The 25,016-nt window shown below is 48.9% G+C and overlaps 12 protein-coding genes across 12 annotated transcripts; 6 read left to right on the top strand and 6 right to left on the bottom strand.

Annotated features, from left to right (window-relative positions):
• Positions 1 to 897: 897 nt before the first annotated feature.
• Positions 898 to 2,482, top strand: F5B22DRAFT_639955 (putative cell cycle protein kinase; the record flags this gene model as incomplete). Its single annotated transcript, XM_047977788.1, has 2 exons — positions 898 to 1,243; positions 1,332 to 2,482. The coding sequence occupies 2 exons, from the start codon at positions 898 to 900 to the stop codon at positions 2,480 to 2,482; spliced, it is 1,497 nt and encodes a 498-aa protein (XP_047825643.1).
• A 110-nt stretch (positions 2,483 to 2,592) lies between these two features.
• F5B22DRAFT_628075 (WD40-repeat-containing domain protein) lies at positions 2,593 to 5,146 on the bottom strand. The gene is made up of 3 exons (XM_047976385.1): positions 5,014 to 5,146; positions 4,176 to 4,773; positions 2,593 to 4,110 (listed from the first exon to the last, which is right to left on the bottom strand). The coding sequence occupies exons 2-3, from the start codon at positions 4,681 to 4,683 to the stop codon at positions 3,083 to 3,085; spliced, it is 1,536 nt and encodes a 511-aa protein (XP_047825642.1). The 5' UTR covers positions 4,684 to 4,773; positions 5,014 to 5,146; the 3' UTR covers positions 2,593 to 3,082.
• Positions 5,147 to 5,277: 131 nt separating this feature from the next.
• F5B22DRAFT_527386 (uncharacterized protein) lies at positions 5,278 to 6,925 on the top strand. The gene has a single exon (XM_047972688.1). The coding sequence runs from the start codon at positions 5,497 to 5,499 to the stop codon at positions 6,910 to 6,912; it is 1,416 nt and encodes a 471-aa protein (XP_047825641.1). The 5' UTR covers positions 5,278 to 5,496; the 3' UTR covers positions 6,913 to 6,925.
• A 741-nt stretch (positions 6,926 to 7,666) lies between these two features.
• F5B22DRAFT_651781 (GDSL-like Lipase/Acylhydrolase) lies at positions 7,667 to 8,802 on the top strand (the record flags this gene model as incomplete). Its single annotated transcript, XM_047979520.1, has 5 exons — positions 7,667 to 8,029; positions 8,104 to 8,219; positions 8,278 to 8,381; positions 8,496 to 8,612; positions 8,675 to 8,802. 5 exons carry the CDS (start codon positions 7,667 to 7,669, stop codon positions 8,800 to 8,802), a joined length of 828 nt encoding a protein of 275 aa, XP_047825640.1.
• Positions 8,803 to 9,413: 611 nt separating this feature from the next.
• On the bottom strand, positions 9,414 to 11,796 carry F5B22DRAFT_639951 (uncharacterized protein; the record flags this gene model as incomplete). Its single annotated transcript, XM_047977787.1, has 5 exons — positions 9,414 to 10,740; positions 10,860 to 11,086; positions 11,142 to 11,229; positions 11,303 to 11,424; positions 11,476 to 11,796. 5 exons carry the CDS (start codon positions 11,794 to 11,796, stop codon positions 9,414 to 9,416), a joined length of 2,085 nt encoding a protein of 694 aa, XP_047825639.1.
• A 1,247-nt stretch (positions 11,797 to 13,043) lies between these two features.
• Positions 13,044 to 14,411, top strand: F5B22DRAFT_661609 (RmlC-like cupin domain-containing protein; the record flags this gene model as incomplete). Its single annotated transcript, XM_047980370.1, has 2 exons — positions 13,044 to 13,857; positions 13,963 to 14,411. The coding sequence occupies 2 exons, from the start codon at positions 13,044 to 13,046 to the stop codon at positions 14,364 to 14,366; spliced, it is 1,218 nt and encodes a 405-aa protein (XP_047825638.1). The 3' UTR covers positions 14,367 to 14,411.
• A 130-nt stretch (positions 14,412 to 14,541) lies between these two features.
• Positions 14,542 to 16,390, bottom strand: F5B22DRAFT_651778 (retrograde regulation protein 2; the record flags this gene model as incomplete). Its single annotated transcript, XM_047979519.1, has 6 exons — positions 14,542 to 15,164; positions 15,222 to 15,408; positions 15,537 to 15,656; positions 15,785 to 15,890; positions 15,945 to 16,068; positions 16,141 to 16,390. The coding sequence occupies 6 exons, from the start codon at positions 16,388 to 16,390 to the stop codon at positions 14,542 to 14,544; spliced, it is 1,410 nt and encodes a 469-aa protein (XP_047825637.1).
• A 716-nt stretch (positions 16,391 to 17,106) lies between these two features.
• F5B22DRAFT_527380 (propionyl-CoA carboxylase-like protein) lies at positions 17,107 to 19,490 on the bottom strand. Its single transcript, XM_047972687.1, has 4 exons — positions 18,698 to 19,490; positions 18,326 to 18,616; positions 17,466 to 18,227; positions 17,107 to 17,408 (listed from the first exon to the last, which is right to left on the bottom strand). Exons 1-4 carry the CDS (start codon positions 19,260 to 19,262, stop codon positions 17,245 to 17,247), a joined length of 1,782 nt encoding a protein of 593 aa, XP_047825636.1. The 5' UTR covers positions 19,263 to 19,490; the 3' UTR covers positions 17,107 to 17,244.
• A 41-nt stretch (positions 19,491 to 19,531) lies between these two features.
• On the top strand, positions 19,532 to 22,173 carry F5B22DRAFT_628060 (PycA protein). Its single transcript, XM_047976384.1, has 3 exons — positions 19,532 to 19,755; positions 19,817 to 20,434; positions 20,569 to 22,173. Exons 1-3 carry the CDS (start codon positions 19,679 to 19,681, stop codon positions 21,890 to 21,892), a joined length of 2,019 nt encoding a protein of 672 aa, XP_047825635.1. The 5' UTR covers positions 19,532 to 19,678; the 3' UTR covers positions 21,893 to 22,173.
• Positions 22,174 to 22,206: 33 nt separating this feature from the next.
• Positions 22,207 to 22,779, top strand: F5B22DRAFT_628059 (uncharacterized protein). Its single transcript, XM_047976383.1, has one exon. The coding sequence runs from the start codon at positions 22,278 to 22,280 to the stop codon at positions 22,764 to 22,766; it is 489 nt and encodes a 162-aa protein (XP_047825634.1). The 5' UTR covers positions 22,207 to 22,277; the 3' UTR covers positions 22,767 to 22,779.
• A 201-nt stretch (positions 22,780 to 22,980) lies between these two features.
• On the bottom strand, positions 22,981 to 23,509 carry F5B22DRAFT_527287 (uncharacterized protein). Its single transcript, XM_047972686.1, has one exon. The coding sequence runs from the start codon at positions 23,309 to 23,311 to the stop codon at positions 23,042 to 23,044; it is 270 nt and encodes an 89-aa protein (XP_047825633.1). The 5' UTR covers positions 23,312 to 23,509; the 3' UTR covers positions 22,981 to 23,041.
• A 487-nt stretch (positions 23,510 to 23,996) lies between these two features.
• F5B22DRAFT_651774 (uncharacterized protein) lies at positions 23,997 to 24,584 on the bottom strand (the record flags this gene model as incomplete). Its single annotated transcript, XM_047979518.1, has 2 exons — positions 23,997 to 24,451; positions 24,509 to 24,584. 2 exons carry the CDS (start codon positions 24,582 to 24,584, stop codon positions 23,997 to 23,999), a joined length of 531 nt encoding a protein of 176 aa, XP_047825632.1.
• Positions 24,585 to 25,016: the final 432 nt, after the last annotated feature.

Raw genomic sequence — 25,016 nt, 5'->3', positions numbered from 1 at the left:
GCCAGCCAATCATTGTCACGGGATGTGGTCTGTTAGTGGGTCGGCTAGTGGTTTTCTCACAGGCGGGGAAGGAGCGAGCCCCTCGGCAACGGTTTGTTTTTGTTGTCTTTGCGACGCGACGCCGGCTCCAAACCGCCGCTGCCCCACTACGTCCACCCCACTTTCCCCCGCCAAACCGCTAAGCCAAAGCCCCGGGGGCGTCAGCCGGAACTCGCACAGTATGAACACTAGTACCTATTCCGTAGAGTCCACCAGAATGCAGCACTCTTGGAGATACCTAGGTACCTACCTCGCCTGCCTAGGTAGGTAGTCAACGCTTAGAGCACAGTGAGGATTTCACAGTCCATCGCTTAGAGCACCACTCTTCTAGGTACTCTGTAGGTAAGTATCTAGACGCGTCTAATGGATCAAGGATGCGTCCTTGGTGTTCAATTGCTGTTATTGCTGGTTGGAATTTGCCTTGACCCTTACCAGAGCTATTGAGCGATAAAATTGAATTCATTTGATTGCTGACTTCACTTTACTCACTACTAGCGACAACTCCACAAGAGGAATTTGTCTTTTCTTCAAGCGTTCTCTTCAAGCTAGGTATTCGAACTGGTGTTCCCTAACCCATCCTGAGTAAGCCACTTGTTGAAGAGTCTCTGTCTTCTTCAGCTCACTGCGCCTCTTTATACATTCAGTATCTGCCATAATCCACCACACCGACTAGTTTGACTTCCCCTTGGTGACATTTGAGAGGACCAGCAAAGTCGGAATTGCACTCCTTGGAAGGATAGGAAGGGGAGGAGTGGGTAGCGAAGGGGGGAAAGGGTTTTTGTCCTTGTCTCGGCACCACCAACAGCCATGTTCGCCCATGTTGCGTCGCATGATGCTTCAGAACAACATAGCCACACAATGGAAAAACGATCTTTCCACATACACGAGGATAATCTCGCTTTAGACCACATGTTGGGAGAGCAAGAGCAGGACGAGCTAGCGCGATCGCAATCAGAATCACAGTCACAGACTCAACGGGCTGAAGATGACTACGACGAACACGAACCAGAGCCTGACGACGACGACGACGCCGATGGAGGAGCAATAGAAGACAAAGAGAACGACGACCATGACGAGGACGCGTCCGAGTCATCCGAAGACGATGAGTCAATAGACGTGACAGTACAACAAGACATGGAGAAACTACAGCAGACCTTCCCTCATTTTCGAGATGGCTATCGCTTAATCAAGCGCATTGGTGAAGGTACGCAACGGCCATACGTGCTCTATACGGAGTGCTACCGTAATATCTGCCAACTCTGTAGCTAACCGTGTCTGCTCCCTTCCTCCAGGTACATTCTCAACCGTGTATAAGGCCGAGGATATACGTTATCACGACTACATAAACAGCTGGGACATCGACGCCGACGAGAGTCAATGGACACCGCCACCTCTCAAATCCTCTGCTACTCATAACAATTCTACCTCCCGCCCCCCTCGTCGAAGAAAGTTTGTTGCCATCAAAAAGATCTATGTAACATCCTCGCCTGCTCGCATTCTCAACGAGCTCGATCTCCTTCACGACCTCCGGGAATCACCATCTGTCTGTCCCCTTATCACCGCACTGCGCGAATCGGATCAAGTCCTCATTGTTCTTCCTTACTTTCGCCATCAAGACTTCCGGAAATACTATCCAAAGATGAATATTTACGACACGCGTGTATACCTGAGATCTCTTTTCATGGCTCTCGCGGCTGTACATGAGAGAGGGATCGTCCATCGTGACATAAAACCGACGAACTTCCTCTATGATCCGGACAAGAAGCGCGGTGTGCTAGTAGATTTCGGACTGGCCGAGCGAGAAGGCACCGATAGCAAGCCATGCCTCTGTCATGAAGACCGCCAGGTTCGTAAACACCGCCTACAGCATTCAGTGGCCTTCAATTCGATACAGACCGGAGCACAGCCCGGATATCCTAAGGTAGACACGCGACCATCTCGCCGGGCCAACAGAGCGGGCACTCGCGGCTTCCGCGCTCCCGAAGTGCTCTTCAAATGCACAGAGCAAACCACCAAGATTGACATCTGGTCCGCGGGTGTGATCCTGCTCACGATTCTCTGCAAACGCTTCCCCTTCTTCAACAGCGCAGACGACATCGAGGCCATGATCGAAATCGCAACCATCTTCGGCAGCAAGCGGATGAAACTAGCGGGGCAGCTACATGGCTGCATGTTCGACACGACCATACCCACCATCAGCAGCCAGGGTTTTTCATTCGAGAAGATCATGCTGTGGAGCACCTGCAGGAGTGACGGCGGGAAGGATGGGACCGCCAACACCCTGACCCCGGAAGAGAAGGAAGCCATTGAGTTCCTGACGCGATGCATGGATTTGGACCCCGGGAGGAGAATAAGTGCCGAGGAGGCGCTGCAGCATCCTTTCTTGCAGGTCGATGAAGAGCCTGAGCCTGAGCTAGATGCGGAGGAGGTAATGATGTTATGATGGCAGCGGAGGACTTAATGAACGGTGAAGATACCCATGTACAATGTATTGATAATTCAACAGACAGTTGCACGCTACGGCGACGCCTACAATATGAACTACAACAGCAACACTGATTCATGACTTTGGGTTACTCCTTTCTCCCCAAATGATTTTGTCTTATATCGAAATCTTGAGTTTACAAACACACGCATATATATACCCTAATTATATATGTAAGTAAACTCTGGGATTGTTAACAACCTAGTCGTTTCCTTCATCATGTTGGAAAGCCAGACATAAATTCCGGTTTATTTAATGACCAGTCGAAGTATAAAGTCATCACAAAGTTGGACCAAATAGCCCGCGGTAAACCGTCATTGTCCATGAAAAGAGTCTCGAAGGATATGCTATAGATGCCCAGGTAGGTAAATATTGAGCAAATTCCTCAAGCAAGACATACAGATGGTTCATACCTAAAGCTTGGCGAAGCGTCTTGAGAGTTTAGCATGCCGAGCTAATATTATATACATACGATTACATTCAGAAAGAACCAAAAGTTTGATTGCTCGTTGATGACGAAAGAATTATACGGCATCATCCACGTCTAGCATCACCGCATCACTGCCAGAGACACAGCTTCCCACTACTATTAGCGCCCGCGACCCAATTATGCACGGGGTGGAATTCAGCAACAGCAGGCACAGCAGTGATCCCCTCGCCATCCAATTGGGCAAGCTGGGTGCCTGCGGCATCGTAAACGTCGACAAATCTATTCATGTTCGCAATGGCGAACTTCTGAATTCCATCGGCGGGCTTTGTCTGCCACTTGGGTTTGAGTATGGTGACCCAGCGACCCGTTTGATTGTTATGTGCAATCTTCACTGCGGGCTCCATTTCCTTGTCGGGTATATCGTGTCCTGGTTTCCACGCTTTCGCTCCCGAAAAGTCGTAGATTTTCACCGTGTCGTCGTACGAGGACGTGGCGATGTGACCGCTGCTGCTCCACGATGCATGGGAAACAGACAGTCGCGATGTGTGCTCGCCTAAAAGGGAAGGGTGTCGCAGATCTCCCTTTCCCTTGATCATTCGAAGATCCCATATTTTGAGAGTTCGGTCGAGGGAGGCTGTCGCAACAAGATGTGGTAAGGATGGATTCAAGGAAAAGCCACCAATCTTATTGTCTGTCAGGCCCCAGATCTCGGCCTTTTTCTTCTCTCGTCTGTCGATGCGACCCAGTGAACCCTCGAGCGTCGAGAAAATTATTATATCCTTTGCCTCGACAGACATGTCTATACAAGAAATTCCAAGTTCGTCTTCATCCGCGTCAGGAGCCCATAGCTGCGTGCTAATCTGCGACACTAGGTCCAGACATCGTATTGAGCTGTCGTAAGAGCTTGTGATGACGGAGTTCTGATCAAACATTGGGACCTTTATTGACGTGATTGTACGGTTGTGGACCTCAAAAGCACCGATTACTGGCAACGGGACATCAAAGTCTTCATCCTCATCCTCAGGATAGTTGGGTGTCTCTTGAGAGCCGTCAAAAAACCCCAAAGTACCCTTCTTATCACCTGCGAGTACCATAGGTTTATCTAGTATGGGATGGAAGGTAAGAGCATATACTCTTTCAGGTGTGATTTTAATATCTGTATATCAGTCTTAGCAGCGTTCCAGACACGAGTACCGATAACTACTGAGGTTGGAAACTCACCATTTGGCTGCCAGCCTCCAAATAACGTCAGATCGTTCATGTCCTGTCGTAAAGATTTCAGCTTTTCCTCGCTCGTTTCTCTAATATCCTCGTCGGTAAATGTTCGAACGCCAGGCTGTGCTCCTTGCGCAAAGCTGACAAGTGCGTCGGTATTAGACCATCTCTTGCCTTCGACCTGAAGCTTGGAGAGCTGAAGGTCTCCATTCGTACGAACCCGTTTGGGTTCTCTGTCCTTCAACTCGACTGGTATGTCTTCCAGCTTAACTAAAGTGTCTTTAGACTCAGCATTGGCACCAGCCAGTCGGGCGCTCTGCCGAACCGGCATGACCCGAGTCCGGACAGCAGGTTCTGTAGTTTTCCGCTTGCGCGGCGCAACAGGTCTGGGAGGTGGCGCAGCGGCCTTCTTCATCTTAGCGCCGAGGTCGGCAGTATCTTTAAGAAGCTTCGCGTTGTTTGCGACATTCTCCCGCCTCCGGGCCTCGAAGGCGCTCAGTTTTCCAGGCGGCATTGCGAAAGGTCTGTGTCGAGCGGTAATGGTGTGGTGGTTGGATAAGAACGAGGAGAGGGGAAGCGATGTGCTCCAATTGAATTACTTTTTCTATTTTTCGAAACAGTGAGTTGGGAAAGGACGATTTGGCACGGAATCAGCTGGAGAGAAGAAAGACGGTGGATGTTTATGATGGAAGTTTGTGTCCTTCGCGCAACTCTTTACTTTATGCCAAGAATTGCGAGCGAGGCGACGAGTTATGAGGAAGGAAAGAGGAAATGTAACAGGTTCGTTTGTGTTATGATCAAAAGTTGAAAATCGGTACTCCTTCAAAAAGGAATCGAAACTGACAGTGAAGTTATACCAGTATGGGTTGGAGTGGCACTTGCGGATCTTCTTGAAAGGAAGAGGACGGATGACGATGACAACGACGATGACGATGGTGGTTCGCGATTGCTAAAATCAATTAACGCGAAGTCATACCTTTTCGCGTCGATGCGGGTCCTACCGTATCTGCGATTTTGATTGCGCGGGCACAGGCAGCAATTGCCCCCTGTAAGTACCTATGTACCTACCTGCCCTTCCGTAGAGGCCCCCACTAAAAATTTAGAGTCCCGGATCTTCACGAAAATTTCAATAGCTTCTTGAGTCGAGAACTTCGACTTCAGTTTCCTGGTCATTTCCCAGTCTGGTCTTATATTCATCACTATATATGCCGTATTTAGATTTCTTGTCCAATCTTGTTCTCCGCTACTCAACCTACTGTCCTCATAGCTTAATACCTACCGCTGCATCTCCCTAATCCTTTGACGGTGTGTCCCGACATTCCATCAGATGTCTTTCACTTTGATGCCATTCCTCTACCAGACGAGGACCATTCTTCGCATTCCTGCGACATGCCGCGCGGCTACCAGAACTGTCCAATCTTTTCATACGACCGCCCGATGCTCAAAGGATAAGTCTATACCCTTTGATTATGAGCTCGGCCCTCCGAACGAAGACACCCCCGCCACCGAAGTTCCTGTAACACATCGAGGCACTATCACCCCTTCTGAGCGCCGGGTATTTGAGCGCATCTTTGCCGACATTAACGCTCGGGGTCTGAAGCCTGCTATCAATGACGACGACGATGTGCTTGTGTCCAACGCAACCACCAACCGGTCTGCTAGGCTCATCATGGAACAGGCTGCCTACGACGCTGGTCAATCCAACCCATCCACTGTAGTCGCCCCAGCTATTCTTTCGGGGGCTGCTAAAGATCGCGCCAAAGCCCTCTTCCGTTTTCCAGCGCCACTCCGCGGCGCTACTAATGATGTTTTTGAAACCATCAAGCACCAAGCCTTGAAGTCAAAGCGCGACAACGACGTTAGCTACAACGATAGAGCTACGAATGCTGAGGAGGCAGACTTCATTGACGACGACTTCAAGGCGCCCGCTCATAGTTTCGCACGTGTTCTCGAGCTCGAAACTAAACGAAGTCCTGAGAGAACTCGTATCGAAGGCTTAATCACCTCGGCCACTTCAGATTTTGAACTATGGGATGTTCTAGAAAAGGAAGTCTTCACTATGCCTGCCCGTCTAGGTATTGTGAAAACGACCGTCGCGTCTGATGATTCAGTGCCACTCGTAAAGCCAAAGAAACGAGGCCGAAAGACCGCGAAGTCGATGGATAACTTTGAGGATGATACGATAGATCACTCCAAGACCTCTCCAGTCGACGATACATCAGCTGCTTCCAATGATACGACTAGTCCAGATGACCCCAACAAATTAAGCCTCTACGTCCATGGGCCTCTGTATCCGGCTTACCTTCTACTTGCTCTTCGGCGACTTGACACTGCCTTCTCTGCACCGTCCCCGCTAGTCTTTTCGGTACTGCCGCGTATTAAAGAATTGGGTCTTGAGTCTTACGTTTTAGGCGTCTCAACGCCATTCTTCAACGAACTCCTCACCATTTATTGGACTCGTCGCGGCGATCTTTCAGGAATGCTTGATCTATTAGAAGAGATGCGGCATTGTGGCCTCTACTTTGATAAGCAGACTGCCAGTATCCTAAATCAAGTGGATACAGTTGTGTATGACTTAGCGAGTGCGAAGAGCCGTAGCGGGCTTGGTAAAGCTCTAATGATGATGCCTGAATATGAACTGTCTCAACGTGAGCGCATTCGGCATTGGCATAGGGCAGTAGACCTGTCAGCGCGGGAGAGACAAGACGACCTAGGGTTTGTGGGAGCTGCCCATCGACCATAAGCGTCATCTACCAGGGCTGCGTTGGTCAGGTTTGACTGTGATTCAAGCTTCCTCGGTTTGTGCAGCCTGTCGCCGCAACATGCATAACCTCAGTGCTTGTGATGCCGAGGTAGTCCGGCGACATCCTACGCATGTGGTTTAGGATAATTAGATGGCTCAGAGGCTGGTTTCCGAATGTCAAAATATGTTCATTGCCACTATCCAAGACTCTATCGTGCATTCCTCTCTAGTTACGTTCAAATCTGGTTTCTGCATTGGTAGGTGGGATTATAGCTGAATTTGACAAAGAACGAAGATTGTCGCAGCCTTAATTTCATAAATCGTTTATATCATTTCCCCAATCGCTTAACGGAAGATCTACCTCCATTCAGATGCCAAGAACCGAGGCGCAACCAGAGGCTGTCTAGCTAGCCTGTCAAATTCATCAACTCAAATCCCGGCCACTCAGTGCGGCGGGATAACGGAGTATCTCAACGCGAAACCCGGAGCTGTGATGCGATCAACTTGAAACCGAACAAACGCGCGAATTGGAGGCTACGCCGTATTCTATTTCGAATGGAGATTTCGGTGCTGCATATAGAAAGTGATATACATACTACGATCAAATGCTAGGTGATGCCTCAGTTGCCTTTCACGTTCACGGACGCTCCAGATACAATTAGCTAAAACGTCCTGCAATATAAACGTAGATACTAAATCGTACCAAACTTTTGAAACGTTCAGATTTTCAAGGGTCGCATTCACGGCCATTATCATGCCTTCCATTTTATCGAAAGTCTTTCTTTCTCTTATGGCCATCGGTTCCACCACGGCTGCCATAGTCTACCTAGCAGGAGATTCCACAATGGCAAAGTCGGGCGGGGGCTCTGGCACTGAAGGCTGGGGAGAATATCTAAAATACAGCCTACCGTCTGACTACACAGTATCCAACAAGGCTATTGCAGGTCGCTCGGCGCGTTCATACACTCGAGAAGGCCGTTTTCAGGAGATCGCCAAGGTGGTGCAGTCAGGTGACTGGGTGGTCGTTGAATTTGGGCATAACGATGGTGGGAGTCTTAGTCCTACTGACAATGGCCGGACAGACTGCTTTGGCGACGGAGACCAAACTTGCCGAACGGTGAGGATCACAATCCTTAGGTTCGCGAAGTCACGGGTCGATATGACCAGGCAGCTAATTGTCTTAACACATAGACTTACAACGGTGTTGCTGAAACTGTCTTGACATATCCAGCCTATTACAAGAATGCAGCAAAGCTGTTCCTCGCTAATGGGGCAAAAGTGATTCTCAGCTCAGCTACACCAAACAAGTAGGCGATGTCTTATTAATCTGTATGCCCTTGCTCAGCCGCTGACTTGCTATCACAGCATCTGCGAAACAGGAACTTGTGGTTGGGGTCCGTCACGATTCGACTACTACGCCTGGCTCGCGGCTAGTCAACTCGGCGGCACATCAGCTGGGGTCTACCACGGTATGCATCAAAGTCTCTCTTGCCTAAAAGCTTAGTCTCTGTGTCTCGTGAGATTTAGCAAGTTCTATGGTATACAGCTTACAGGCCTTGATTAACGTATTTCCATGGGCGTAGTGGCGCATGGTGAATACGCCGCTCAGGTTATGACGAACCTTGGTACGAGGACGGTCAACGCACATTATCCCAATGACCACACGCACACTGATCCGTATATGGCAAATGCGATGGCAGGTAAGCCTTATCTGCATACCCCCCAAGGAGAAATGGAAGTTACTAAATGAGAATATCTACAGGAAGCTTTGTCCTTGGCCTTAAATGTGGCACATCACCATTGGGCGCAGCAGTCAAGAATTCGACTGCATCATTAACATCTTCTTCTTACGGGCCCTGCATATCTTTCAACAGCACCGTTCCCATCTAGGTACAGGCCTCAGATCCTTAGTTGGTAACGATTAGGGTTAGCATTCTAGGACATGTACGACCCGAGAGGAGCGTATATCCGATGAACCCAAACTGAAACAAATTCTTCTCGAAATCCTACAAGATCCAGTCAAAGCTGAACGTATAGCCAAGAAAGCATTAATTCAAAGAAGACTACTATGCCAGCGCATATTACTTTGTGGTGCGTGATTTGAAATCAGCTTGCATACTACATATGATCGCTTTGCCTTGACTTTTGGTTAGCTCACATATATTTACCTACTCTGTATTGAATAAATGGATTTTGACCATTGCGAGCGGCTACAAGGAACATAGATATCAGGTCCCATACTTGAGCGTTCTCGGTACGGAATCAATTTAACGCGTTGCGAAACAAATCCAATCCATCGCCCTCTAAATGCTCCAAAAGGGTATCAATAGCACAAATCAAGAAGTCTAAAACTTCGATCAAACGCTGTTAACCAACTTTATGTGCCCCAGAAAGAACCAAACAGGCGTTGAAGCTTCGGTTGGATTAGATCCACGCTCGGGCGCTGATATTTGTTAGAACAGGCAACCAAACAATATCAGATTTAACAACTATGAAAAGTCTCACCAAGCCTCCCATTTCTGTCCTCCCATGGCAACCAGGCGGTTGAACAACTCATCCCTAAGCGGCAAGGCTGTAATCCGCCTCACATTTCCCAATCTATCCGTGATTTCCAGTCCGTCGTTCACCTCGCGCCCCAACGACCATCCAATCACGAGCTTTGCCTTCCATCCATAGCCTCCTATCTTCTTCAGCTCCTTGATATCACCAATGGCTATGCTCCAACTGGGGTGAAGCGCCTCGTTTTCACCGTCCACAACAACATCTGTTTTCGCGTCGGTGCTGAATCCGATAGCAGGGATCGTAGCTTTAGTGGTGATGTACACCCGGCCTTTCTTGCCGTTATACCGACCCTTAAAATCCACCGGTCCCGTCAATAGCTGCGCATTGGCAGGGGGAACGGCACCAAGTCTGTTCTTGGCTGGGCGCGAGCCTGCTTTTGCACGCGCCGCGTCGCTGGCTATGGCGCTTTTGACCGTTCCCTTGACGGCACTCTTGACAGCACCTATGATTTTATGGCCCTTTCCGCCGTGCGTGCCGCTCTTAGCAGCGTCAATATCGGCGCCGGCAGTCTCGTGTGCAGTCTGTGGATCGTGTTCCATAGCGGCATCGAGTTCCTCATCCGTGGCGTTTAGAGGCGGCTCCGCTCCCGTAGCTCGGAGTTCGGCATCGGTAACTTGAGCCGGTCTATCAGGCGCAGGGGCACGAGTGAGCGGTGCTGGCGGCAAAGGCGCCTTGTTAGCCTCACCGGTTCGCAATAACGTGAGCGTGAGTTGTGCATTCGTCGGCACGCCTTTGAGGACTGTGTTTCGCATCTCCAGGATCTTCTCCCAGTGTGGGTATTGGCGGTTAAGCCATCGTAAGCCAGGAGTGATAATCGGATCGCCGAAAAATCCAAACCCGGCGCCAAAGGATGACAATTTTACGAACATGTACGAGGTTGTGAATAGTGATGCTAGAAGTAACGGTACGATGAGACAAGCAATCCTGATGCGATAAGTATTCTGAGGAAAAGGAGGCGTAGGTGACAAAGCATTGGCGAGCCGCTCCCATGTGTCAGACACGTCAGATATTCCGTGCATCACCGGGCGCATCTTACTCCAGATTGCATTCTCAACGGGCACTTTAGTCTTGTCGTGTTTAGAGCCCCGTTGCCCACCCGCGGCCACATCTTTAGCTTCAGCGGCCGACACGGCCAAGCCTGTTGGGTCTGGAACGTGATCATCAGGAGAGTTATCCTTGCCCGGGTGCGGATTTGCTTGTGGGTGCTTGCCCGTGGCACTGGTGACGACAACAGCCGTGAATCCGTTGAAGAAGTTGGCCGCCTCCCTGTAATTCGAAATCAGTATATGCATTGGTTACAGATATCAGAAAGCCCCATAATCGTGCGTTTTGCTCAGTAATGTTCACCCAGAGGCTCAACGAGAAGGAAACATTAGGAAACTCACTGTTCAACAGCCTCACCCTTGTGATTTTCGGGGGCTCCTGTCGCGCTCTCATGACTTCCTAGAACACCCGCTTTGGGCTTCTGCACCCCGCCAGATTTCGCATCGACAAGGGATATGGGAGCCGGAGGGAACAAAATACCACGAGAACGCGGATAGACAATCAAACTTATCAGCGTTACGGCAAGCAAAGGTGTGATGAAGTCAAACAGCCACGCAATGAAGTAGGCCTATAGGCACATTAGTACTCGAGGAAATGAGAAAGTGTGGGCATGAAATTCATACAGCGCAGAAATATGAGGTTCTTCGAGTTTCGCGCCACGACCGGAGTCTAGCGATATGCTTAACCGTCGCTAACAGCCCAATGACAACACTAATAATTCACATGTTAGCAATTTCTCATCTGGGCGGTAACCGCCATGTCGGCTTCTAAGTAAAGTACGCACGTCATGTAAAACCTCTCAACTGTCGCTCGAAGCTTGTCCGGTGAAAACTCCTCTTCATCTGAAATGTTGAGGTCCAAATCCCCAGGCACCGAGTATGGTATCTCTTTCACATGGTACATTTGCTATGATCTGTTAGACATACATACGTCAGTTATCATGGAAATTCAGCATACCTTGTTGAAGCGCCGGATTAAAAGCCATAGATCTTCATTGCCTAGTCCACCGACTAACGGGGCTGGTATGTTCTCTTTCTTCTCATTCCATCCTAAATCGGCGACTTCTTCATCACGAGGGATTTGGACGAAGCCTTTCTCGTCGTGGTCTTCCATGGCCAGCGAATGGGATAGCGTAGGTTCCTCCCTCAGGCTGTTCGCAGTGTCGTGTTCCGAGGGGTTCGTCACAGGAGCTGTATTCGCAGGAACAGGGAGTACCTCGGCGACTGTCGACAGGACGGACCCCTCAGAGGCTTTGTCTTTCTCTTCAGATGCCGACATCGTGTTTGAACTAGGTTACTTACCATACATACAAGACGATGCGTTGTAGCCGATGAAGTGCTCTTAAAACAGGGGAAAGCATACCTATACATCCCACTTTTCTACAGCCGCGATCTCCTTCATCCTGAGACTTTGTCATAGTCACTGCCAACGAAACACGCCATAGCCATATCGTTGCATCATGTCAAGAGGCGTTCATGAGAGCCGAGAGAATGACGTGGGGGGCTTGGCCGATCACTTGACGCAGTGCTAAAGGAGTACGCAAAAGGCATGTGTACTGCCCGCGATTTCCGAATCCACATAGCGGCAACTTTGAATGTATTCATAATGCCAAGGTATTCCTGTTTTGCTGTACATACCTATTTAATGTTTCTGCCTCTGTTAGGCCTTTTGCTAAGCCATACTTGTTGGGATCAACAACCAGGAGTGACCGCATTTACGCAAGCCTCTAAATACGAGGGGCACTACGCGACCCGACCCTGTGGGTAACATACGTAAGAATCGATCTTTATCCTTGGCACAGCCGAACTAGCACTGCCTGTTGGAGATCGATCGTATCATCAACCGTGGGTTCAAGTCTAACTAGGTAGACGGCGAGGACGGCAAGATAAAGTGAACTGACAAGTCATGCATATATAACTAAGAGGGTACCCATTAATACGTGGTACGATCATTTCCAGCATCAGTGTGCTTGAAAACACTTTCGCAGATGGCGACACCCTGTTGGAGTTGGCCTCAGTTGAATCCATGTCTCGACTCGCTCTCCTTTCCAGGCTCGTTTCATTGAGGCTTAACTATTACCTACCCAACATTTTGCGGCGATGAATATGATTTTGTTACTTGTGCGCCTCATACAGCTCTTTTGCAGCGAGCTCTTGGACTACACACGGTGTTTGTTATAAGCAGCTGATTGATTCAATTAGCGAAGCATGCAGACTATGAGACCGCGTCCGTCTACTCCACAAGATATTTCCCAGTATCTATGACGACATGGAAAGATCATGATGTAGCGGAGGTTTCAACCCGCGACCAGTGCCAGCGCATAATAAGGACATATTTCTTATTCTATTATAGACAGTATAGAACTTTTCACTCTCAAGTTGAAAACAAAAGTCAACACTGACACCATATTCTTCTCCCAAATTAATGCGAAGATAGCAAATCCAGCTTGCGAACTGCTCTGTATTCTCCATTGTTACGTGAAACCTGTCTAAGCAAATTGTATTACTTCAGAAGCCAGCGCCAAAATGCCGTCAGATCTTGTGTTCCAGTTAGCTGGAACTTGCAATGAGTATCCTTGGGGAAAGCAAGGAACGGACTCTTTAGCAGCCACTTTTTGCGAGAAAACCCCAGGTACCGACTTCAAGATTGACGCCAAGAAGAACTATTCAGAGATGTGGTTCGGTGACTACCCAGACTTCCCGGGGCGTAAGCTTGATACTGGCGAGCTGTTAGCGGACGTGCTCCAGCGGGACAAAGAGCGACTACTTGGCAAAAAGGTCATGACACAGTTCGATAGCCAATTACCATACTTGCCCAAGATATTATCGATAGCGAAAGCGCTGCCGCTGCAGATTCACCCGAACAAGGAGCTCGCGACCAAGTTACGCGAGAAGGACCCGGAAAACTTCACTGATCCGAACCACAAGCCTGAGATTGCCGTTGCATTATCGAAATTCGAGGTCTTTGCTGGGTTCAAGCCGTTGGATGAGATTGCGCCGCTGTTCAAGCTTGAGCCACTGAAGAAGTTCGGCCCTGCGGGGTCAGACAAGTGGACGAACGAGACACTACGAAATGCTACGCGCAATCTACTAAAGCTCGATCTCAAGGATGTAAGAGCGATACAGACTGACTTGTCTTTGATCTCAAGGGAAAATTTTGGTAATGCGGCGTATATAGTTGATCTACTACCACGACTTCAGGACCAATATGGTCCCGAAGACGCAGGGAGTCTCGTCGCGCTTTTGTGCATGAATTACATGGTTTTCGAACATGGAGACGCCATTTTCATCCCTGCAGATGGTATTCACGCTTATCTCTCTGGCGATATTGTTGAATGCAGTAAGTGAAACATTCTACATTTCAATTAGGCTTCATTCAGTAATGCTTCCATCTACCAAGCCGCCGTCATGTCAGCAAATCGTATCACTAACGTTCGTAAAATAGTGGCACGTTCTAATAACGTATTGAATGTGGGATTCTGTCCACCGGCGGACCGCAACAACGTCGACACCTTCGCCAACACATTGACATTCAAGGCGCATAGCAAAGACGATGTCATACTCCCCCCCACAAAGTGCGATAAGAGTAAGAATCGCAAAACCATGGTATACAAGCCGCCAATGAGCGAGTTTGACATGCTTCGGACGGACTTGGCGAAGGGAGAAAGTGATAAAATTTCCGCTAGTGAAGGGCCGGGTGTCATGATTGTTACGTCGGGAAAGGGTGTTCTGCGCGCCGATGGTAAAGATTTTCAATTATCAGAGGGATACATCTTCTACATCGCCCCTGGCGTTGACGTTCAGCTAGAAGCCCAAGATGGTTTGCAAGCTTTTACAGCGGTGATTTAAGAGATAAAAGCAGAGGCGTAGAGGTAGCAAATGCGATTGATTTTTCATCATCAGGCCAATTTTCAAGGTGAGACTAGGTCGCTACGTGAAATTCGTCAATGAGTCATTATCAGCGTGGGAAAGTGAAGGCAAAACAATTTATCTTCACCCATTCGTTTTCGAAGCCTGCGCACTTTTAAATCACATATCGAAACCCTCGTTGACCTCCATTCAACCTTTCTCCTTCGTCGCTCTGCAACCTATCCAACCTGAGATTTTCATGGCGTAATAAGAAACTAAACATAGCCGAAGTTATCGCAACTAGCACGCAGAACGAAAACGATATCCAGGAGCCTTTACGGTAGTAAGGAGCCTCACGCGACGGAAATATGTTCGTGCCAACTAAAGGCCCAGCCTGTCCAAATGTTGCAAATATCGCATAACCACCTGCTCTTTTACTCTCCGTATTATGCGAATTAGACACCCACGGAATCAGAATAGCAACCGATACGAATATCGTAATTGCAAAGTAGACACCGAGATACCTAGATGCGGGAGCCTCAGTCGTGGCTAGCAATAGAAACCCGATTGCTGACACAACGCTGAAGAAGCATACGAACGGCCCGCGCATCCTAACACGATCTGAGATGAACGCGCAGGTGATGATCAAAATAAAGGTCAAGAGATATGGCGGTGCAGAGAGCCCGTTCGCTTGAATGCGTGAGAACGATCCGATTTCAGCGATGATCGATGGGACAAACAGGGGAAGAGATGCGAAAGAGACATTGCACCCAAAATACATTACTCCAGTAAGGTAACCTAGAAATAAGGCTTTAGTCGGTGTGATAATAAACAACCGGTTACACTTAAACTTACTTCGCCAGTCTTTGAATGCCGCCAAGAAATCCTTCACTCTAAGACCAGTATGATGCACAGTGTCGGCAGTCTGCTCGCGGCTGACCATGTGCTTGACGACCTGTTTTTCGCGATCCGTGAGAAATCTGGCACTCTCGATATCATCGGGAAAGCAAAACCACGCGACGGCTGCCATGATAAGCGTCGGCTGTTTACATGATGGCGTCAGTAATTATCAGAAAGAGTAAGAACTCAGCTCATAGTTCGGGAGCCTGCAGGGGCAAATGGGGCTCAAAACCTGCGTAGGGGATGAATGTTTGACACCGGGAGACTAACTAGACCTTCTATCAGAAATAAGATACGCCAGGGCTCGAGATGGCTCTTGATCTGAGTAATTGCGTAGCCGAGCGCTCCGCCATAGGCGTTCGCGAGCGCGGATCCGGAGAGGAATATTCCCTTTGAACGCATTAGAGTCAGTAATTACCAGAAAGGGAAAGGATTTAGCTCATCCTTCAGGAGTATGCAAGGGCGACGAGGCCAGAAATCTGCCTAAAGGGGAAATATAATGTCTCCAAAGAACTAACCTGGCGAAACCCAACCCTATCCCGCGGGTAGAAGAAAGACAAGTATACTGGTACGCCGGCGTACATCGCTTCTGTCGCGCCTAGGAGGAACCGAAGAACGACTATACTGCGAGGGCGTTAGCCAAAAGTGCGCAAATTGAATCAGAATTGAGAGAAAGACCCAGCGTAATTCTGCGTTGCGGCTTGCGCAGCCGAGATCGTAGCAAACGAGATGACGATACATGTGACCCAGATATGAGCAGGGAAGTGCTTCCATCCCGCGGCAGCACTTTGGAATATTATATCTTTCATTGTCAGCTTGAAGAGATTGTGTTTCATGAAGTAAATGAAGGGAGAACATTGAACTTGAGACTTACAAGTCACGTAGAAGAAGGTACCAAGAGTCGAGTATTGATCGCCCTGGAGCCCAAGCGACTCGTCAAGACCGGCGACATGGGCATTTCCCAGGTTCGACCTGTCCAAGACCGACAACGAGTAAATGGCAAATATCATAGGCATCAGACGCCAATCCAGCTTCTTGATGACAAGCTTCTCCTCTTCGGAGGTAGGAGGCTCTCCGAGGGTTGAGTCGGCAGACTCGACACTCTGCTTCGCTATATTATCCATTGCTCCGCCAGATTTCGCGCCAGTCACTCTCAGGCGGTAGACACTAGGAAGGTCCTTAGATCGTCCTTATCGACTTATTCTTTGCTGCATACAGTGATACAGAATCTCCTTCCTATGTGATTCGGTTTGCTTGATTCATATTCATCAACCTGTCAAAAGTGGAGTGATGCGATATGAAAGAATGAATTCATAGTCCCATACATGACCAGCCACATCAACGGATGAGCATTAATCTTAGTGATTATATCAGTGGTGGTAGGTATGGTGATCTCTAACCTTCTCCAACGGCGGGGAAGAGCTCTGTCAATCCCATGCTCATGAGGGCGACAACTCAAGTCTCCCCATCAGGACCTGCGTGTCGCCATTGCGTGAGCCCGAAAACATGTCTCGATGTAACGATTATAGAGTGTACGCCCGCCTTTCAGGGAGTTTATCTCCGCTGGCGAGTGTCTCCGTTACATGTCGATAAGCTCCAATTCTTCACGGCGCCCGCATATTGCACGATAATGGACGATAATGGGTGCGGGGAATCCTTGAGCCCTGGGGATGGTGTGCACGGAAGAGCTATCATGCATTAAAGAGCCAGGGAGGGAGGTGTGTGAGAGGCTATACATCTCGAAGCATACTAATTAGATAGCGAGTAGATGTATATATAAACCGCGGGGATGTAGAATACATCTGAACCCAATTACAGCTGCGTATGTATGAGATAACCCTTGACAATACCCGCGGTGAGTATACCAATGTTGCTACTTAAATACAAAGAGCATTTCTGGAGCATGTGATACTCGTTCAATACGCTTATATATATGGCGTCATGGATTGTGTCCTTGAGAAGAATATTATAATGGGTATCATGCAAAAGACGCATGTAGCGTGCCGGCCCTCCGCTTAGCCAACCTCTCTGCCATGAGCTCTTCATAAACATGGGAGATCCAGTTGCAGACTACTGGGCGGGTATCGGCAGGGTCAATGATCTGCTCAACGCCGAACGCATTTGCTGTTCTTACAGGATTCACTGTATTAACAAAAAAGTCAGCATATATCATTCGTACATAGTGAATGGTCGACTTACTCAGACCGTTGTACTCGGCTTCAAGCTTTGCGTATAACTCATCTGCCATCTTTTGGCCGCCTTTCCTAGCCGCTTCTTTAAGCTCGTGCGAGTGACCAGCTTCAATACCGCCTTTGAGCGGTAGCGATCCCCAGTCACCACTCGGCCATGCTACACGCATACGCGGGTCGCGACAATCTAGCATAACACCGCCTGCGACACCATAAGCACGTCTAGTCACGACGCTGAATACGGGCATAGTAGTTGTGTAGTATGCCATCGCCAGGTTCACCCCATAGCGCATCGTCGCGGATCGCTCGGCGGCCGTGCCAACAGCATAACCAGGCACGTCGACAAACTGAAGGATGGGTAAGTTCATGACGTCACAGAGTTTAAGGTGCTTGGTTATCTTTTGGGAGCCTAGCGCATCGAGAGCGCCTCCGGTGTGGCTTTCGCAGTTGTTTGAGACGATACCAATCGGGTGGCCTTCCAGGCGCCCAAGTCCTACAATGGCCGTCGTGCCCCAAAGCGCACCGATCTCGAAGAATGAGCCGTTGTCTAGAACTAGTGTTATGAGCCGTCGCGGATCGTACATGCGCTCCTTGCGTCTTGGTATAAGACTTCGAAGCGCATCTTCGCGCCGATCGGGGGCATCACCGCTCTTGATCACTGATGGAGCAGAAAAGCCCGAGTTAGGTAGATAGCTTAGAACACAGCGTATCTGCTCAAATGCATCGTGCTCATCGTGAGCCATATTGTCTATCGTACCATTGCGACAATGCACTAGTGACTGGTGTTAGATCCCAATATCCCACGTGTGGTATCTACGTTTATGGATTGTGTATGAGAAACGACGAAGCTCGTGAAGCCAGCTAACTTACTATCAGGACCACCCAGCTCAGCCATTGTCAGACCATCCTCGAAAGTCACACCCTTGACCACGTGAGGTCCTGCATTAAATAGTGAGCCAACGTTGGCCGCCATGACACTAAAATGGCAGGCCGTCACCCGAGCCGCACCAAGTCCGATGGCCGGGCCAAGGACGGCGCCGAGATTTGGGATGCCTAGATTCAACTGCGCAATGACCTGCTCAAAGGCAGGAAGCGGGGGAATGTATGAGAACCCCGATTGTCGTATGCTCGTCACGCTTCCGCCGCCCGAGGACCCGTCAACTATGAATATCTGGGATTAGTAGTGGCCATATTACGTATGAAGCGTCTAGTTTAACAAAACCCAAATACAATGCCGCTCACCTAGTTTTACAATCGGAAGTCGCAAAGAAAGAGCCAGCTTTTCAATGTACAGTGTCTTCTCCATCAATGCACCATCGGCGTGACCGGCACGTAGAGTATAATCGTCAGCCGTCAAGACGATCTTACGTCCATTAAGGTGTCCATACCCCTGAACACTATTGCTGGGGGTGAAAGCAGTGACGACTTCTTGCTCCGTGCCATATTCGTTCTTCGCCTTGCCCCAAATCACGTCGCCAGCGACGCTTCCAATTTCCTGCAGGCTCCCCTCATCAAGGAGAGCTTCGACACGTTCCCGAACCCAAAGCTTGCCAGCTTTCTTCTGCCGCGCGTACCCTCGGTGGTTGATGTCAGGCGTGCGAGCTAGTGTCTCAAGCGTCTTTATCTGGCCAAGCCGGTCGGAATAATCAGCTGGGGGTCCAGCTGGGGCGGTAGCTTGTTTCCTTCGCCGACGTGTAGGGGATCGAACCACATCATCTTTGGGGTCTGACAAGTGTGCGAGGTGAGATGAGACTTGCTGTACGCGTTCGCGCGCTCTTTGGGATGCGCTACCCTCATCAGAAGCCATCGCCCATGTGCAAGTATATTTGAGTAGTTGCCAGCGTTCGCGAACTATTAGGCCCAAATTCTAAGCTAGTCTTCTTCGACATGCATGAGATTTTGAATCCAGGTTTAAGGCTTGATGCCTACATTCCTTATATAGAAGTGCCGTTGTCGCTTGTCAAAGCACAGCCAGGTATTTCCCAGGCAAGCCACGGTAGGATAGTGAAAGGGCCTCGGCAATTTTCAGTTGTCCCCGCACCGCTGGTTCAGGGGTGGAAACCCCTGACAGTTACACCTACAGCGATGTACCAAATTATAGGTAACCCATCTTTGCCTAGATACCGTACCTTGTGAAGGCAAAGGGAGGAGACGAGGCGCTTTCGGCGAATTTATCTTTAGATAGCCTCATTACGCGATCGTAGGATCATAGTTCTTTGAAAGATGGGAGGGACCATGGCGTCAGATCATATCAACAGCCCTCCCCGAAGACCGATAAAACGACTCCTCATCGCAAATAGGTAAGTTTTGATATTATAGAATGACCCATTATGTCTGAATAACTTACTGAATTCTCAAAAGAGGCGAAGTAGCAAAACGTATTATTGATTGTGCACGAGAATTGGCAATTGAGACCTTCGCCCTGACTACATCCGGTGATACCAGTCACGCATTGGGCGCTGCTCACGTTTTCCCAATTGCTTCATCGGCGAGCTACACGGACACAACTACTCTGATAGATTTCGTGAAGCACCATAAAATTGATGCTGTTCACCCAGGATATGGCTTCTTGTCCGAGTCGGCGGATTTTGCGCAGCGCATGTGGACTGAAGCTGGAGCTCTTGTGGTGGGTCCAGGTTGGGATATCCTCCTTAAGACGGGTGATAAGCTTGCTGGGAAGTTGCTAGCCCAACAATGCGGTGTTCCTACACTCCCGGCAACGGACATACCGTCCGGAGGGGAGGAAGACATTCGGCAGTTTGTTAGAAAAGCTGGCTTACCAGTTATGCTCAAGGCCGTTGACGGCGGCGGTGGGAAGGGTATCCGACTTGTGCGTCGGGAATCGGATCTCGAGAGCGCCGCGAAACGCGCAATCGCTGAAAGCCCTTCTCATCGAATATTTGTCGAAAAGGCTGCAGTAGATGGCTTTCGGCATATTGAGGTTCAGATCATTGGTGATGGCTCTGGCCAAGTGCGCCAGTATGTAATCGACCTTTCTATTCCATTCTTTGATGCTATTGAGCTCTATCCCCGGATTATTCTAACTTGGAAACCTTCTTTCATGTCTTACTATACACTATTTCGAAATAATTATTACTAATATCAATACCCAGTCTCTGGGAACGTGAGTGTAGCATCCAAAGACGATACCAGAAAATGATAGAACAAGCACCCAGCACTATCCAAGACCGCGAGTTCGTCGGGAGAATAATTGAGGCGGCGATGAGAATGGCGCGGCGCATCAAGTACCTCTCTCTTGGCACTTTCGAATTTCTCGTGAATACGGACCAAGGCAAGTTTTTCTTCCTGGAGGTGAATCCACGACTTCAAGTGGAGCATACAGTCACGGAATGTATCGCACTCGTCGATCTAGTAAAGATACAGTTGGAAATAGCGCAAGGAGCAAGTTTCGCAGATACTGAGCTGAAGAAGGTGTCATCGGACGTTATGCATGTGCCGAAGCTGCTCTCTATTCAACTACGGCTTACAGCTGAAAACGTTCAGAGAGACTGGACATTGAGCACTGGTAAAGTGGAGGCTTTCTCCTTACCCACTGGTCACGGCGTGAGAGTTGACACTCATCTCAGTCATCTCCAGACCGTGACCGTTGGGGCTGACTTTGACAGCCTGCTTGCTAAGATCGTTGTTACGGGGGGAAGCCGAGACGTTGTCGTATCCAGATGCAGACGAGCACTCGAAGATACTCGTTTTGAAGGAGTGAAAACGAATTTAGATATTTTACGTGCGGTAGTATCACATGGAGACTTTGTACATTCACTTTGCGATACCTCCTGGTTCGAGAGACGCATGAGCGACCTGATCATGTCTGGGTCAAAAATCTCCCGCAACATTATCAATAAAGAGGAAGAGGCGTCGCGGTCTATCGAAGGTGAGCGACAGCCTTCGGCATCACTCGACAGTAGCATAAGATCGACGATAATGCTGCGCAAAGGTGACGCATGGGCCCTCAAACTCTCATCTCTTGGTTCAACTGAGGAAGCGCATCACATTAAGCTCACACGGGTAGTTCGCAATGAGTTCCCTTCATCATTTAAGGCCGACATCGAGTACTCGCATCCAACTTCCCCCCTTCCCCAAACCTTTACGCTGGATGCAATCAGCAGTAATGCATCATCCGCCTCAGTCGTAGCAGCAGGCAAACATCGACAGGGAGACGTCAACAATCCACTTCATGTGGTAGTGCCGTTTCCTGGAAAGCTGGTCGAGCTGAGTGTTGACGAAGGAGATGAGGTCCATCAGGGACAGGTTATCTGCGTCGTGCAGCAAATGAAAATGGAACTTGAGATCCGAGCCAGAATAGGAGGCAGAGTCAAATGGGTTACGGATGCGCAAGATGGAGAAGATATCGCTGAAGGCACTCTCGCGGCTGAATTGGACGACGCATATAATGAAGACAAGACGAAGTCATTACTGTGATATATGGGCCAGTCAAGAATAGGACTGCTAGTGGAGAGAATCTAACTAGCATTACCTAGGTGAAGACGTGAGACACCCAACCCAGCATAGCGCAAGACTTTCAGCACAAAATTCAAAGATAGTTCTGGACCAATCTACGGTAAGTTCTAGTTCGTATACAATATAGCTATTTGTTTCTATTCTGCCCAAACAGTTTCGTTGTTTGCCAATGTTTCCATTGTATATAACCTTATAATGAAGCACAATACAAAGCCATTGTGACTTTTGGCTATATATTCCTCCACGCTTGGCGCTTTATACCAACAATCGCTACAGTGCATACGCCTTCAACAAAGGTATTCTCATCTCACACAACAACCTCAGATACAGCAACAACTCGCTAAAAATGCCGAGCAACGCAATTCTCGGTGAAGCACACACTCCCGCCGAACAGTTGACCTGCGCCAGTGTTTTAATTTACCGCACACTTCGGTCAGGAGACATCGAGGTATTTGTCCGCAGCAGACCTACAGACCCAAAACCAACTTACAGTGTGCCATTTAATAATATTCAGCCGGGTGAGACAGCGCTTGAGTGTGCCGAACGCCTTGAAGAAGATTATTATGACATTGCATCGCCAATACACGCAGAGGATCTAGACTATCAATCATCAGCTGTGATTGATAACCTAGGGCAAGGGGTTAAGATTCGCGTATTTTTTGCAAAGGTGAGGGGTAAACTCCACGGTATGATTAGACAAAACGAATACTGGAAAGGCTGGCAATACGAGTTCCTCCCCTTATTTTCTCTTGAACGCGTTTATCTTCACCCTGAAATTGGGCCCGCACCTACGGCTATCAGAGAGCTGCTGAAACCGCCAACAAAAAGACGCTAAGTAGAAGAACAACACGATAATTAGTAAATCCATTAACTATTTAGATTTAATAAGAATAGTTAGTACTTTATATCAAGTATTCCTTAAACGCCCCAAGTTCCCTTTACGTAGTGTAGCAGGAAAATGATTTTAGCCACAACGGTTGATAATTAAATAGGAGAGACGCCGGTAATTCGGCCAAGAAAAGCTTGGTGTGATAAACTCAACATCTCATAGGACCACTCACTTCTCTCCGAAGCTCCCTTCATGGAACTCTTCTTCGTCTCATTCATTTTCTACGCTGTACTCTCTTTGATTCCACCCCACCATGTAGAGTCAAGAAGTTGTAAGGGACGATATGTCTGAAGGTGTGCATGGAATAGGACCATGCCCTCTACGCCCGCGTCATGTGACGAATACAGCCCTGTATCCAATCGATTACCGCCCGTCCCTGCGCAATCAGAATTAGTAGGAGCTGTAATTAAGATCCGAATCTCAGTCAAGATCGCAAGCACGGCAAGGCAGATGCTATCGTGAGTGCTTGCAGGCGATATCCGCGTGTTCATTAGCCAGGGTGCTCTCTAAAATGGTTCCCAGTGTTGACGCGACGAGCCTTAGCGGTACCAGTTACCTCTACCAGGACCTCGCCCTAATCCCATAAGCGGCAACGCTAAACGTGCTGTAATGCTCACACTAACTGTGCTGGGCTTACTACCTACCTAACTTTCAGCTGGCCTAGAGGGTTGCCCAGTATTTCCAGCCTTCTATAGAAAAGCTGCGATTTGCATGCCTCTTCTAGTGACGTCCTTCGATGGCATTATCCGATGCTTCATATAATCATATCAATACTAGGTATTCATTTGTACATAAGGACTGCTACAGGGGGACAACGGGTTGAACTTAATGATTGGACAGCTAGATCTGAACCGCTCTAAAAGGTACCAGTGATACTAATACGCAGATTGGTTTCGAGAAGCCCGCAAGAAAATCCACACATTCATAACCCACACCAAAACGAAAGTAGTCACAAGATCTCGGACGAAATACACGAAGCCAGCCATTGTCCTCGTTCCGCACTTTGCCCCTCCGACCACTTGGATATCGCAGTTTCCGAACGAAGAGAGTTCCGCACTGACCACGCACTTGGCAGGTGGTGAGTGTTGCCTTAGGACAGCCTTGAGTTCATGCTGACCTGGTTAAGGAAGACAGCTCGCCAGGGGCCCGGGAATTCTTCTTCCACACCCGGCTTCTTCAGTCAACCACGTATCTAGTGGCAGCATCAGCATCGGAACGCTTATCAACCACGTACTTAGTGGCGGCGTCGGCGTCAGAGCGCTTGTCGACCACGTACTTGGTGGCAGCGTCGGCATCGGAACGCTTATCAACAACATACTTGGTGGCAGCGTCAGCGTCAGAGCGCTTGTCGACCACGTACTTGGTGGCAGCGTCGGCATCGGAGCGCTTATCAACGACATATTTAGTGGCGGCGTCGGCGTCAGAACGCTTGTCAACCACGTATTTGGTAGCAGCATCGGCATCGGAACGTTTGTCGACCACATATTTAGTGGCAGCGTCAGCGTCTGAGCGCTTGTCAACTATATACTTAGTCGCAGCATCGGCATCGGAGCGCTTGTCGACCACATACTTGGTGGCAGCATCAGCATCAGATCGCTTGTCGACCACATATTTTGTAGCGGCATCAGCATCTAGACAATAATTTAGTCTGGTTTGAGGTGTTTGAAATGATGGGTTTGGTATATTACCTGAGGGGAAAGGGGCAGCAACTGAGGTGCCGAGAAGGACGAAGGTGATGAGACTAGAAACGATGCGGTACTGCATGTTGGCTACTTTCTCGAGATGAACACGATCGACGAGTGAGGCAATTGATTGTAAGTGAGCGTTGAATGCTGAGGCTTTGTTATTGGTGCGGGTTACTTGGAGTTTGCGACTTGGTGTTTCGAATAGAGAACTACAAAAGACGATGGGCACAGGCGTAGTTTATACTCAATTTCTGGTTTCAATTATCGGTGTGTTTGGATGATGTCCTTCAAATCCTCACAATTGGCTTGATGCCTGACAAGACAGCTTAGCTGAATCATTCCTCATTGCCGGCCCTTGGCTCTGGAGTGATTGCGGTAGACCTCCCCCCCGGCCATTTCTGTTAGGTGTAATCTAGCTGCGGTGAATACTCTGGCAGAGTCTGTATGTGAGTATCTGAAACTCACCGGTCTCCTCTACCTGTTGCGTTGCCCCTCATTCATCTGTCATAGG

Source organism: Xylaria bambusicola (genome assembly GCF_022495145.1).
Source record: "Xylaria bambusicola strain CBS 139988 unplaced genomic scaffold F5B22scaffold_74, whole genome shotgun sequence".
In the NCBI taxonomy this organism is placed as follows: Eukaryota; Fungi; Ascomycota; class Sordariomycetes; order Xylariales; family Xylariaceae; genus Xylaria; species Xylaria bambusicola.
This window is presented reverse-complemented; position numbering and strand designations above follow the sequence as displayed.